The 13,788-nt window shown below is 40.0% G+C and overlaps 1 protein-coding gene across 3 annotated transcripts in view; it reads left to right on the forward strand.

The window, feature by feature from the left end:
• The first annotated feature begins 909 nt into the window (after window positions 1–909).
• Window positions 910–13,788, forward strand: part of PLEKHA5 (pleckstrin homology domain containing A5) — a 238,983-nt gene continuing 226,104 nt past the window's right edge. For all 3 annotated transcript variants that reach the window (XM_028119753.2, XM_088025565.1, XM_088025566.1), the window contains exons 1-3: window positions 910–1,001; window positions 1,142–1,221; window positions 3,580–3,637. In XM_028119753.2, coding sequence (XP_027975554.2) covers window positions 910–1,001; window positions 1,142–1,221; window positions 3,580–3,637 — 230 coding nt within the window. The remainder of the gene's footprint in view (window positions 1,002–1,141; window positions 1,222–3,579; window positions 3,638–13,788) is intronic.

Genomic DNA, 13,788 nt, shown 5'->3' on the forward strand with positions numbered 1-13,788 from the left:
TGGGGATTTTAAAATGTGCACCGTCGCAAGGACTCTATAAAGTTGGGCAATCATTGTAATTTATGGGAGATATGGGAAAGTAGAAATCCAGATTGATAATAATCGAATCTTTAAAAAAAATCAGAGAAAAAGTCAAGGTTTTATTTTATAAAACATGATATGATTTAAGGGGCCTAGGAAAAGGCAAACTTGTTTTATCAAGTCTGAATCTACTCATATTTCATGGGCCCACGGTAACTAGTCAAACCTTTGATATCTGGCACACAAAACAAACAGGAAAAGCCTTCCGTGTGCTTTAATGAAACAGTTTTCTATTTTAAAGTGATATATGTATGTATTTTTGAAAACTCTCTGATATCCAAGAGCTCTAAAAAAACAAAGCTCAGCTGCTGTGTTCCTGTTGTTCTAAAGAGAGAGCAATCTGGGGCGCAGGGATTACGCTCCCTTTGACTCCCGCTCTAGGCTGGGAAGCCTTCGGGCAAAGCCCTGGGGGCAGGACGCGTTTTGTTTTTTTTTTTTAATCGATCCCGGAACCTTCGTTCGGGCGGGGTGGGGGAGCGCGGGAGGGGCGCGAGGGGGGGGCGCGAGGGAGGGGTCTGGCCGCGGGGCGCGGCGCCACTCGCCCATCCCCCGAGCGCGCGGCGGGGCGGCCGGCCGGCGGCCGCGGAGGATGCGGAGGGGCGGCGACGCGGGCCCGACCCAGCCGGGGCGGCGGGGCGGGCGCCGCCCGAGGGGGTAGGGCGCGCGCGGGGGCGCGCTGGGCCGGGGAGGCGCGCTCCGGCCGCGCTCGCTCCGCGCTCCCTTCGCTCGCTCGCTCGCTCGCTCCCTCCCTCCCTCCTCCCTCGGCAGCCGGGGCTGCAGGCAGGAGAAGGCGGCGGCGGCGGCGGCGGCGGCGGCTGGGGATCAGACATGGCGGCGGATCTGAACCTGGAGTGGATCTGCTCCCTGCCCCGGTCCTGGACTTACGGGATCACCAGGGGCGGCCGAGTCTTCTTCATCAAGTAAAGAACAGGGGGCGGCGCGGGGGACCGGAGGGTGCGGGAGGCTCGCGGGAGGGGAAGAGGGAGCCGGGTCTGCGCCGCTTCAGCTCCTCCGGCGCCCCACTCACGCTCCGTCTCTGCCCCTTCTCTCATCCGTGCAGCGAGGAGGCGAAGAGCACCACCTGGCTGCACCCCGTCACCGGCGAGGCCGTGGTTACCGGACACCGGCGGCAGAGCACAGGTAACGCTGAGCCCGGCCGGGCCCGAGCGGAGTTGGGCTCCGCTGGGAGGAGGCGGCAGAGCCCCGGCCGCCCGCCCGCGTCCCCGCAACCTGCCCCCAGACGCCGTCCCCGGGAGGCGGCGAAGTGGGGCGGAGGCCGGCGGGGGCGGCCGCAGGTAGAGGGGCCGCAGGAGCCCCGCCGCGGGAGTTCTCTCGAGTCTCCGAACGCTTCTCTTTCCTTAGCCTTTCATCGCCGCTTGGAGACGGCGCCCTCTTCCTGGGCCCTCTCCCCCTTCCCAACCTGGACACCTCCCGCCCCCCCACCGACGCCCCCAGGGAGGCCGACTCCCCTCTCCCAGGAATCTGGGATCCCGAGTTTTTCCTCCCGCAGCCACTCCTGAATCCTTCCACCACCACCCCCACCCACACCCCCTGACCTCACTCCCTTTCAACCTTTAGGAAGTCCTTTCCCACTGCCCTCCCTGCAGCCCCGGACCCTGGCACTCGTCCGCCGGGATAATGGTATCCACATCTTCTCCCTGCTCCCCGGACAGCTGCCTCCAGTCGTGCGGCTCCCTCCTCCTCCTAGGTGGGACTTGTGGGTAGGTGACTGAGGAGGAGGAGGAGAGGAGTTTGGGGGGTGCTGCGATCCTCTGTGTGACAGTGAATCGCTCAGGAAACGCTTGGCGCTTTTCCTCCTGCCGCCAGAGCGGCAGCCGGAGCCGGAGGAGGCATTTGCAGCTGCAGTTGCTAGCGGGCGAGATTCAAAGTCCCCGGCAGCGGCAGAGAGGTTGCACAGACCGCCAGGAGGCGGTGGGTGTGCTAGGGGGTGTCCCGCGTGTGGGCATTTGTGCCCTAATTGGAGAGGGTCGGCGGGGAAGCAGATCTCTCCGGTCGGTGCCTTTGCTGGCTTGTTTGAATACTGAATATGAGTTGAGCTGGAGAAAGGTTGATGGTAGCTTCAGTGCTGATCTGGCTGTCTTTTGTCATTCTTTGTTTACATTCGTGAAACTTGTTTGTCTTTGAAATGTAACATGTAGTTCTCTTACTGGCCTACCTCTCTTTCTGGTGATTGGAAAGGCTTGAGAATTGTTTGGGTCGAAGGTGAGGCTGGCTTCAGCAGTCCTCTGGGATACTTTCTCTCCAACTCTGAGATTCAGTGAGTCTCTTAGAGTTGCCAGGATATTGAACAAGCATGCCTTTTCTATTAAATTCTGGAGTTCAGTGAAATGACTAATTTCCATATTTGCAAAAAGGTGGAGGAGGAAAGGGAAAGCTGGTGTAGCAAGCATGGTGAGGTTACAGTTTTAAGGCATTTCTGACTAATACACAGTCATATTTCTTAACAGCCAGTTGCAGTCTCTGACTTAAGTATACCTTTCAGTGTTTTGCATATATATTTAAACTCTCATGGCCTCTTTGCGTTATGGATAATAAAGTTATTTCACAAAAGACAATATGGTATTTAAATTATTTATCCTAATCATCTTGTGGGATTATTTCATGCTTATTTTGGTTATGTGTAATACGAATTTGTATCCTGTTTACCCCCACAGATTTGAAAACATTCACACTACAGAAAAATTTTATTCTTTCTTTGGTTTCACATTAATTTCTAAGACACGATCTTTTTTTTTTTTTCCTGGTTTGGTTTACTTTGCTTTGACTTTGTGGTTTTGTACACACATCATTGGTTTTTATTTCAGAGAGATATTATGGTTAAATCCAAGCCACTTGTCATTGGTAATGTGTAGCACATAAAATGACCATCATTCACCTGAATTGTTCCCAGGTTTATTACTTGAAATTTCACATCTCTTGAAGTCAAGAGATGTGAAACGTACCTGTATTGAGTATGTGATGGCAGAGCTCTTTCCCCCTAATTAAGGACTTAGGAAGTTTTTTCTCATCAGTGACACTTCCTGGATGGATTCGTTTATGTAGCTGAAAGGTTTGGTCTTAAAATAGACACCGTATACCTAAGAAGAAGCAGGTGTTGCCTTTAACGCAGAGTTTTTTGTTTTTTGTTTTTTTTTTTGGCCAACCATCATGGGTATTTTACGTGGGATTAGAAGGCTTCCCTTGCTTTTTTTTGGATGCCAGAGAGTAGTTCTTTTTCAGTGATCATTAAAGTGTATAATCATGTAAGATAATCTCTGATATTGTTCCTTGTTTTCTTGTGGCTTTAAATTTGAATCGCCATTTTCCTAAAAATGGTATTTTGTTAACTATGAGTTTTGTTACCAGTCCAACATTTTTTTTAGAAATTTACTTAATAAGTGAAAATAGCTGATCATGAAGATGAATAATTAAAATGGATTGAAACTTATTTTGCTATCCCATTGAAGTAATACTAACTGTGAAATGTATGTTTTTTAGATTTGCCTACTGGCTGGGAAGAAGCATATACTTTTGAAGGTGCAAGATACTATATAAAGTGAGTTTTTTAATTACGATTTTTTTCCTTGGTAATTTGAATGCTGTAATTAATCTTCCATTGAATAGTTGTATCTCTAGATATGGTCATAATTTTTTAAGGTCTATCGTATTTATCCTTTATATAGTGTTGTAATTTTGAGAGGAAAGTTGACACTCATATAGTTATGTTATTTGCCTGGACATTCATACATTTGGAAATTAGATCATTGAAGGCCACAACTACATTTTTGGTCCTGGGTGATAGAGCATTATAGTATTTTGTCTTTAGCATGTTAACATATTTTTTTTTCTTTTAAAGTGAATTTTGTTCATGTGTATTTTGACCAGAGCTGTTAATAAGAAGCAAAAGTGATATGAAGCTGGGTTATGGTTGGATGAACAATGACAGGGCTGAAAGTAAAAGCAAACAAATAAATAATTATTTCACAAACATCTGTTGGAGCATTGTAATTTGCCTTAGTTTATTTAAATGTAAGTCTTAAAATACAAGTGTTTTATGGTTGTTTGTGATTGAATAAAAGGCTTTCACTAGAGCTTACAAAGGAGAGATGACCAGTTTGTCCTGACTTTTAATTCTATAGAACATTAAACTAATTTCTGTTCTGTGTTCATTTGGTAGTACTTGGAGACAAATACAATGCTTGAGGTCAACAGTATGTAGGAAGTTTTTTTTACCTCCCAAGGGGAAAATAAAGGTGGTTTTTATATTCGTTTTAAATTAGAAACTATTTACTTAAGAGCTTGTTTTAAAATTTTTTGTTTAATTTTAAGGAACTGAGGCTTGAAAGAATACTTAAATACAAGATTTGATTGAGATGCCAATACTTTATTAATAAAAACAGATACCTAGCTAAAGTCACCTTTATTTCATTGGGCCTAATAAGGTATTTTACTAAGTGATATTTTTAAGATCACACCATAATTCCATTAAATTATAATTACTAGTACGGTTTTAAAATTTTTCAGAATGATATTTATGTAAAATGTCAAGGGATGTTTATAGGTATTAGGAATGATTGCATTTGGATATAGAAATAGAGAAGGCAGAAGATCCAGGCATAGAAGATTTCATGATGTGATTCTTCTCTGGATATTTTTCAGTTACATCTCTTATTTAGAGATTGTGCTATACATTATTAGATGGCCTAAAAAATAAAGGCATAAATAAAGTGCCGAGTCACCAGGTATTTTCCTAGTGGCTATTTTCATCCTGTATTAAAGTGAGTTTGTATTGCCATGAAAAGGGATGCTTCTTTTTTTTGGATGTAGTATTGATATTTTTGAAGAAAGTTTTTTTGATAGAGTTTATTTATTTTTATCCAATGTAATTTTACTGTACCTTAAGCCCTAGCTAATCTTATAAGAATAGCAGTAACAATGTAATTCTCAATAATATTTTAATTCCTGTGAATGTGTACATTCTTAGATGAACGTTTTATTCGATAGTACAAAATGTTATTCTGTGTGGGCTGAAAATGTTTTATTTCAGAACTGAGCTGTTAAAAAGACTGAATTTTCTTTTGTTCTACTAGCCATTTGATTAGATTTTCTTTTATGTTGACTCAAACAAATTAGAACCTTCTTTGAGTGTCATGCTCAAGTAAGTTTCTCAGGAAAATGAGGACAATGTTAAGAAAGCTATAATAATTTTACTTTAATTCTGATGGCATTTTTAAATTACGGGGTTTTAATCATGTGATATTAGTAGACAACCAATAATTGTGCCTGAAAGTAAATAGTTTATATTTGAAAGTGATTTGTTCTAAAATTGAGCATGTTATAGAAATATATCACTCATTAAACTTCTCTGAAGTAAAACGATCATTGACAAATACATGATTTGCTGAATGTTAGGTGCTACTACTTTTTCTTTCTGGGTGTATCAGACTCATTTCTTTTAAGATTAGTTAAATTGCTAATGTAGGCCGTAATTTCCTAGAAATTTTTTGCTAACTTGTATATGAGCAACTAGGGATGCTTTATCATTCTCTTATGATAGGGGCACTACGTTTGCCTTAAACTTTGCCATTTACCAAGTGCTTTCACATATATTGTCATGTCTGAATCTCATCTTATTCATAGAAGTAGTCAGAAGAATTACTATCTCCATTGTCACACCACATAAAACAACAGAAACATGCCTTTGGAGCTTATAGTCTGCAAAGACATCAAGATGAGAAACAGCAGGAACGTGAACTATATTTAGAGTGTTCAGAGAAGAAAGGATAGGAGTCTGAAGTAGGAAAGTGATTGATGTTGGTGGATGTATTTCTCACTGTTGGTTCTTTCTTAGATGAAGAAAGGAGGTTATTGATCAAATTAAAAGAAACGTTGTGATATAGTGAACAGGGTGGGTTTTGTTCTTGTGGGAAGAGGGAAGATAGATCAATAAAAGATGTGTTGATCCTCCTGCTAATCCTGATCTGGTGCTCCTGGAAGGTTCCCTTAACAAGAAGAAAGACCTAAAGAGCTTGAGTTTCTACTTTTGTTCCCAAAGGTACACTTAACTCTCAGATTATTTCTCTTCTGAACAAATGTTGGTGGTGGTTCAAAATAGCATACTGCCAAAAAAAATTTATTTTTGGATAACACTTTGGTGTTATCACCAAATGACCATTGCATCTCTGGGGGTAGTAAGGTGAAAGAGGATTGGAGTTGAGGTAAGACACAGCTAGGCTGTGTCTTGACCTTTTTAAAGACCATGGAGCTCAGTCTTCATGCCTTTAAATTAGGCTGGCTGGAAATGGCAACTTCTGAATTCCATCCCATTTTTAAATTTCTCTGGGTTTTATAATATTTTGGGAATTTGTAGTAGTCTGCAAAATGATTCACTCAAGGGCCAAGAAGACATGATGTGAGAAATATGGAAAGCTACTTAGCTTTCCTATCATGCCAACTATTTTAAACTTTGTATAGATAACCACAGATGAGTGTGAAGTGGGTAGTGCCAGAGTTGTGTGTGCTTTCTTTCTGTTGCTGCATTTTGTGCTTTGTAACATACCTTCTCTGGAGAGCTGTGTCAACAAAGGACCTAGTCAGAATTAAGAGTTGTATAGAGTTGAATTGGATAATCAGTTTACTTTATATAATTTTTGAAATTGGTTCTTTAATAAAAGTTTACAGTTAGGTAAAAGAATAGATAATATAGAGAATGTATTTTACTTTAAATCCATTTGTCAAAAAAATGTTAATATTTGGACATTATTTATCATAAAGATAAATAATTTCTTTCTGAGAAGAATATTTTTTCTGTATTCCTTAAGCTAGCCAGCTTAGAAATCATCACGTGTATGTATAAAAACACATATATATAGTGTTTGATTTGATTATTGGGTTTCTGTATTGCTTTTTAACAGTTAATTCATGTTATTTATCTTTAGAAAGAATGCAGAAAATTATCAGTGAATTTTATAATTTATGAAGTGTAGCTTTAAATATCCAAATAACTTAGCTTATGAAGTACAGAGGATAATCTTAATATATTTGAAAGTTATAAAGCTTTCTGCTTGCTCCTTGAAATTATTGCTTAATGACTCTGTAATGACAGGTCATAGTAGCTTAAAATGGATGTGTCACTGACTATTTGTGCTTCAAAGCTTTAAGATGGTTAACTTAAAGTGCCAAGTAAATCTTAAAACAATGCTCTCTGAACAGTGAGAAACTTTGTTCTGATTATTTAAAGGTCATTGTCTTATGCGGCAGAATTGGGAATCAAAAAACGTCTTTGCAGGGTAATAAAAGTAGTATGTAAATTTTGTGAGTTTATATTTTCATATTGCTTTTTTTCTTGACTTAAAATTTTAAGTTCTGAAAATTGAACTTTTTCTTAGATATGCAAATAGAGCAGTGTTTGATTTTTGACTAATGAAGTTTCATTTCAGTATCTGCGATAGCTGGATATAACATGTGCTTGGAATTTCAAACCAACCTGCAGTGAAGGGAATTCTAGTTTGACATAGCCATTTAAGGTTGCAAGTGAGGAAAAAAAATGTGTTTCTTCATAGATTATCACAGTTTGAACTATGAGCAAGGATAGGGAATGTAACATAACTGCCACCAAGAATCTTAGACTATATTACTACATATTTGATATTTAAAATTGTTGGGTACGTTGATACTGTAATATTATAATTGCGTATAGCAATATAATGTTTCAGAACAATTCATGGATGTTATATTTCTTTTTTATATTCGTAACAGAGTTTTAGACTATAATATGTGATTCTTATGTGTGTGAAGCAGTTTATGCTAATTCATTAGGTACAGCACAACTATGAACTATGGTTTCAAACTTCAAGGAGTCTGTAATATAGGAAAAAACGGGCAGTGTGTTAAAGAGGGAGATGGTGGGAACTAGGTCCTTCAGCATAGCATTAGATGAATTTAATCTTCACAGTGGCCTTTTATTGTTCTCTTTTTCCTTTTTTTTTTTCCCAGATGATGAAACTGAAGCTTGAAGAGGTTAAGCGCCTATTGTAGGTCATATAGCCTCACTACTAGTCACTAGCATTCAAATTAAGATCTCTGCACTAAAGCCCCTCTATACCTAAAAATATGGGGCATTAAAAACAGGCCCTATGATATGTATCTCTCCATAAGTGGGTTGCCTGACACTACAGGTTTCATTTCATAGAAACAAGTACAGTGGTTAGGTTAGTAGGCCAACCTACAACTAAAAGCTCGTTTAACCCCCTAAAAATCTTGTGACTGGTATTATATTAACAGGGTCTTAGAATGTGGTCATTCATTTACAATCTCTCAGGAGTACTTAGTAAATGATGAGCACTGTTCCAGGTGCTCTGCAATACAATGAGGAGACTGCCTTCCTGGAGTCTATACTCTAGTAGTAGAAACAGACAAAACAAAAAATGGAACAGTTATGTAATTTAAAAATAGTATCTTCTTAAAGGAAAAGTAGAGTGTTCTGTGACAGTTCAGGAAAGTTTCAATGATGAATTGCATTTAGAATGTCAAGATTAGGAAGCTGGGACTTCCAGTCGTAGTAGATTTTATTGTGGAATCCCATTGTCCTTCTTTTTAGCCCAAGGACCAATGCTAGGACCAGGCCTGCTTAGTGTCTCTTTGTGGTTTCAGTGTGTAGCTTAATGTATAGCATCCAGTCAGTCTCTAAGTAAGTCGTGTCGATGATGATGATGTTGGCTTCTAGTCTTTGAAGGAGTTAATTGGGACGGAGTAAGAGGCTTCCCCACACCTCAGGTTGTTGCATTTTGAGAACGCTTTTTGGATTTCTTAAATGTTTTTCCCCTTAATGTGGTAGACCTCTTTAGTTTTTCTTATTCTCAAAGCTCTGGTATATGTTTAGGAAAGGGAAAAAACAAGGAGTAGAAAAATACAAAATTGGTTAGAAGAGTGAGAGTTGGAGGTCCTGGAGATTAGCCAGATATAAACATCCCTGTATAGCCACCTTTGTCTGTCCAGGAAAAATAAAGGGTTTATTAGCATTTGTTGATGAAGGCACCTCTCCTGTGACCCTTTTACTTTTCCATAACAGATAGGTGTAAGTTGGGGTTAAGTGTGAAAAGTTACATGTGTATATGTGTATGTGTAAATTGGAGTTAATAGTGTAAAAAAAAAAAAAAAGGTCCTAGTTGTCTGTCAGATGGTGTCATAAGAAAGCCCAGGAGGAAGAGGCAGATTAAGTGGGGAGGTCTGGGAAAGGCTTAAAGGAAGATGTGGGAGTTGAGCTAGACTTGAGGGTGTAGATAGAATTCTACATTCATATAAATGACTGGTAGGATAAATTCATGGGGGTGGAAACGTGTATAATGCGTGTAATGACTAGTGAGAACTACTGTGCTGGTGAGTGATGTTAACATAGAAAATGCTGGGATACTGTTTGGAGCTATATTGTGTCTGGCCTTCAAATGTCAGGCTGAGATTTTTATTTTCTAGGTTGCCATGGCAGATTTTTTTTGGTATAGCATTAGTAGTGTAAAGTGAAGGTTTTAAGGAGATTTTAATATAGGCAGGATGGATTAGACAGGGGCAAACCTGGAATCATGGAGACCAGTTCTGGATCTGTTGCTATAATAATCTGAGAGTTTAGTTGCTTGTACCAAGTTGGTAGTAGCAGGAATGGAAAGGAAGGAGACCATTGATCAACGATATTTAAAAGGAGTTGACAGGTTTTAGGAGTCTTGCTGAGCTAGGAGGTTGACAGAAAGAGGTCAAAAGCTACTCAAAGCCTTTGTGTCTGAGAGGCTATAAGAATGATTGGTACCCTTGACCAGAATAAGGGAGTACGTCGGGGGAGGGGGGAGAAGCTCTAGGTGGAAGTGTTGATCATGAGTTGGTCTTTGATCTGGTTGAGAGGACATAGCATTTTAGGTGGCTAAAATCGGCCTTTCCAAAGGACTCCCAACAATATCTTCTGTTTCTCCTTCACAAACAAGAAGCACAACTCACTCTACCCAAAAAATCCTATCTCAGCTACCTAGTTGACTAGACTGTATATGCATATACATCCAAGCCAGAAACGTTGTATTCATCCATCCAATTATTCGTTCAACAAATACTTATTGGGTATTTTCTGTGTGCCAGGCGCTGTAGGCTTTGTGAAGGACAGACATGGACCTTGCTCTTAAGGGCATACCGTTATTTTGTAGGAGAGACGATAATAAAAAAATCACAAGTACATATTGGTAGACTGTGTTAAACTCTGGGAAGTATGCATCATGCTTTGAGCAGATATGTTGTATGGATTTGGCCCAATATGAGAGTTACTGGAAGAGGACTTTCTCACAAACACGAGGAATAAGCCTGCCTTTGAAAGTTCAGTGGTAAAATTCCCAGAGTGGATCGGTACAAAGCAGTACAAAATCATCCAAAAAATGAAGAATAAATAGCATCTTGGGCTTGAGACTGGACCATAACCTGAGTGAAAATTTTGCTATATCTGAAGACTTGGGTGGGATTGGTGTGGTTTGGGAATTGAGTAAAAGGCGAAAAACTGCAGGAGGAAGTTACTCTCCACTAAAAAATAGAGAGCAAGGCTTCACCAACTGGTTTTGATGATTATTTCAGTCCCAGTGCAAGGTCTTCCAATCACTTGTTCACGGATATATTCTTTCTTCTGATTCTCTTCGACACATTTTGAACTCCTAAATATGCCTTAGTGATTAAGATCTATCACTAAACATAGTAGACCAGAAAACTATTCTGTGGAATGGGACGGGGGTGGGGGGCAGAATATCAAAGTAAGCCTTAGTTAAATAAGTACTTTTTATCATATGTAATAATATGCAAATGCTGTAAGAAAAAAATAGAGCAGGGTATGATGTATCAGGAGAGGAATGATGAGGAATGAGTGCGGGAAGAAAGGAGTTGAAATCAGAGAAGTTAATGGGTTGTACTGTTTGGGGATGTCATTGGTTGGTGTAATCGGCTGTTATTTAGGGAAATAGGGTGCCCCTGCAGATCTGAGCAGAGGAGGCACATGATCCGGCTTCACCCTTTGAAAGGATCACTCTGACTACTGTGTTATGAGGAGATTTTGGAGAGCTAACAGAGCCTTCCAGAGTAAGTTCTGGTCCCCATCAGATTTTCTCCTAATATTTTTTCTTCTTAGCATATAACAAGATTATGATTAAATATTGAATTTTTTATGTAATTATCATGTTTCTTTTAAGCTGCCAGTGATTATCAGTTACCATTGATTTAATAGCTTTTCAGGGGGAAAGAGAGCACTGTGACCATATTAAATAAATCTCTCCATCTTCATTTCAGCAACAGTATATTTAAAAAGTACATGTTAGAATCAAGGGAATGCTTGTTTAATACCTGTTTGCTCACACTCGGTATGGTAGGTAAGCTTCATGAAAAGCAGTCTTGTTCATTGCTGTATTTTTAGCCCCTTGGCCTAAGCATTTCTTATAGTAGTTCCTCAATAAATATTTGTTGATTAAACTTTGATGATGACAGTCAGCCTAATTCCATGCTATTCAGAAACCTTATAATTTGCCTCCTTGTGAAATTTCGATATTCCCTGTCCATGTGACATTTATCCCAATATGAATTAGCAAATCATCTGTGAGTTTGGTTTATGTGATTCTTTGTAGGCTCTGCTAGAGGCTTGATGGTAGACCTGATCCATGACAAAGCCAAGAGAATGCAGGGACCTGAGATGCCTGTCAGAAGGCAGCTGAAATCTAGATCTTGCCATTGGCCATGGCATTCGCATTTAGAAACTTTCACAGTTCAGGCCAGTGTGGCTTCTAGAGAGCAAGGGAGATCTGGAAGTCTATACTGTTGTACTAGTATGGGTAAAGTGAATGTAGACCAAATCTTCAATATACAGACATCAGTGGCTCCTATAGAAAACTGAGGGGCCTAGAAAGTAGTTCTTATGAGGTACAGATGATGGAAGCTTTAGAGCCAGTTGGAGAACTCCTTAGCCACTTCGGAGTAGTCTCTCGGCTGTTTGGGAATTATTCTCTGAAGTGGCCAGTAACTTCAGAAGCACCCAACTCTTTGAAGTTGTAATAATCTTTATGTTTCCCACATCCGGCACATAATAGACGATTAGATGTTTGAAATGAAGACCTATTATAGATTGTAAAAAAAAAAAAGTCTTTACCCAGATCTGGACATCCTGGGGCATTTTTCTGCTTCTCACTTGTCACCCAGTCAGGATTCTTATTGTTACAAATGTCAGTGACCCAAACTATTTTCCACATTAATTCCAGGAGTGATACAAATGAATTCTTTAAGGCTCTTACCTTTTTTTGCTTTAGATAGCTTCTTTCCACTTAACCAGAAAAATTAAGCCTCAGCCCCAAATTATACCCTTTCAGTTTTTTAACCAAGGTTTCTTCTCTATTCCCAAATTAAAAAAAAAAAAAAAATCTTGGACAGGACTTTGACCACTTTGGATCCCATGCCCATTTGCTGGGGTAAAGACTGGCCCTCTGGTCTTCAGTAATTTTCTGTCCTTGGCTGCAGCCAAAATAACTATTGGCAAGCCTTCCAGAAACCATGTGACTAGAAAGAAAGGTCCAATTCACCGTAGGAAACCAAGGTGTGAAAGACTACGAGATTAGAGGTCTGCTGCTCCTCCCTTATAAATAGTGTCACATGCGCAGGGCCGGGAGGACAGTGAACCTGAGCATCTGCAGAATTCCAAGAATGATAGTATCAGTGATCCTCAAGGACGCTGTTTGCCGTACCTTGCAGAAGGAGTAATTGAAAAGGTAAGCAGGATGGGTCAGGCCTAGACCTGGGAGAATGGAGTCCAAGTGTTGAATTCTGAAGGAGAAACGATAAAAACTACGCTTATTGGCCGTCAGGAGCAAAGGAGATTGAGGAAAAATCACCCAGTCCTGTTGTGCTTAGAGACTTTCTGTTAATATTTCAATATATGTGCTTAATTGTACGCACATATTTTGGGGGGGTCTTATTGCTAATGTAGTGTTGAATACTATTTCCATTAAAATATTGTGTGTGCCCATGGTTATGTATTCATTAGAAAATTCTTTAGTAACTATGATGTTCTGTCCCGTGAACATAGAATTGTTTAATCACTTCTCTATGTTTAGGTGGCTATGTTGTTTCCTACTTTTTGCTGTGAAAAAAATCCCATGTAACATTCTTATATGCATGTCTGTTTCCTAGACTTGGAATTATTGGGAAAGGATGTGACCTTTTTAAAAGGTTCAGTACCTTAACATTTTGCCAATTTGCTCTCTAGAAGATTTGTATACATTTATGTTCTCTCCTGCAGTATATGAGAGCATATGAAAGTGCCACCATTTCTCCATTACCTGCAGTTAACACTCTTGATTGGACAGATGAAATTTAAAGATAACTGATAGAGAATCTACATGGATTGTTGTTAGTGATGCAGGTGGTTTAGAATAGGGATTAGTTTTCCAGTTATCTTTTGCTACATAACCAACTACCCCAAATCTTAGTGGCTTAAAACAATAATCATTTATAGTTTCTCCCTTTCTTTGGGTTGACTGGGCTCAGCTATACCGTTCTTCTGTTCTTTGTGATGTAACTGAGGTCACACAGCAAACACATTCAGCTGGAATTCGGTTGTGGCTGGAATATCCAGTGTCTCTCTCCTCATGGCTTCTCATCACTTAGTGGTTTATCTAGAGTTTCTTTATAACATGGCAGCTGGCTTAT

Source organism: Eumetopias jubatus, unplaced genomic scaffold, assembly GCF_037043125.1.
Source record: "Eumetopias jubatus isolate StellerSeaLion01/CBP00866 unplaced genomic scaffold, mEumJub1_p1.0 scaffold_8, whole genome shotgun sequence".
Lineage (NCBI taxonomy): Eukaryota > Metazoa > Chordata > Mammalia > Carnivora > Otariidae > Eumetopias > Eumetopias jubatus.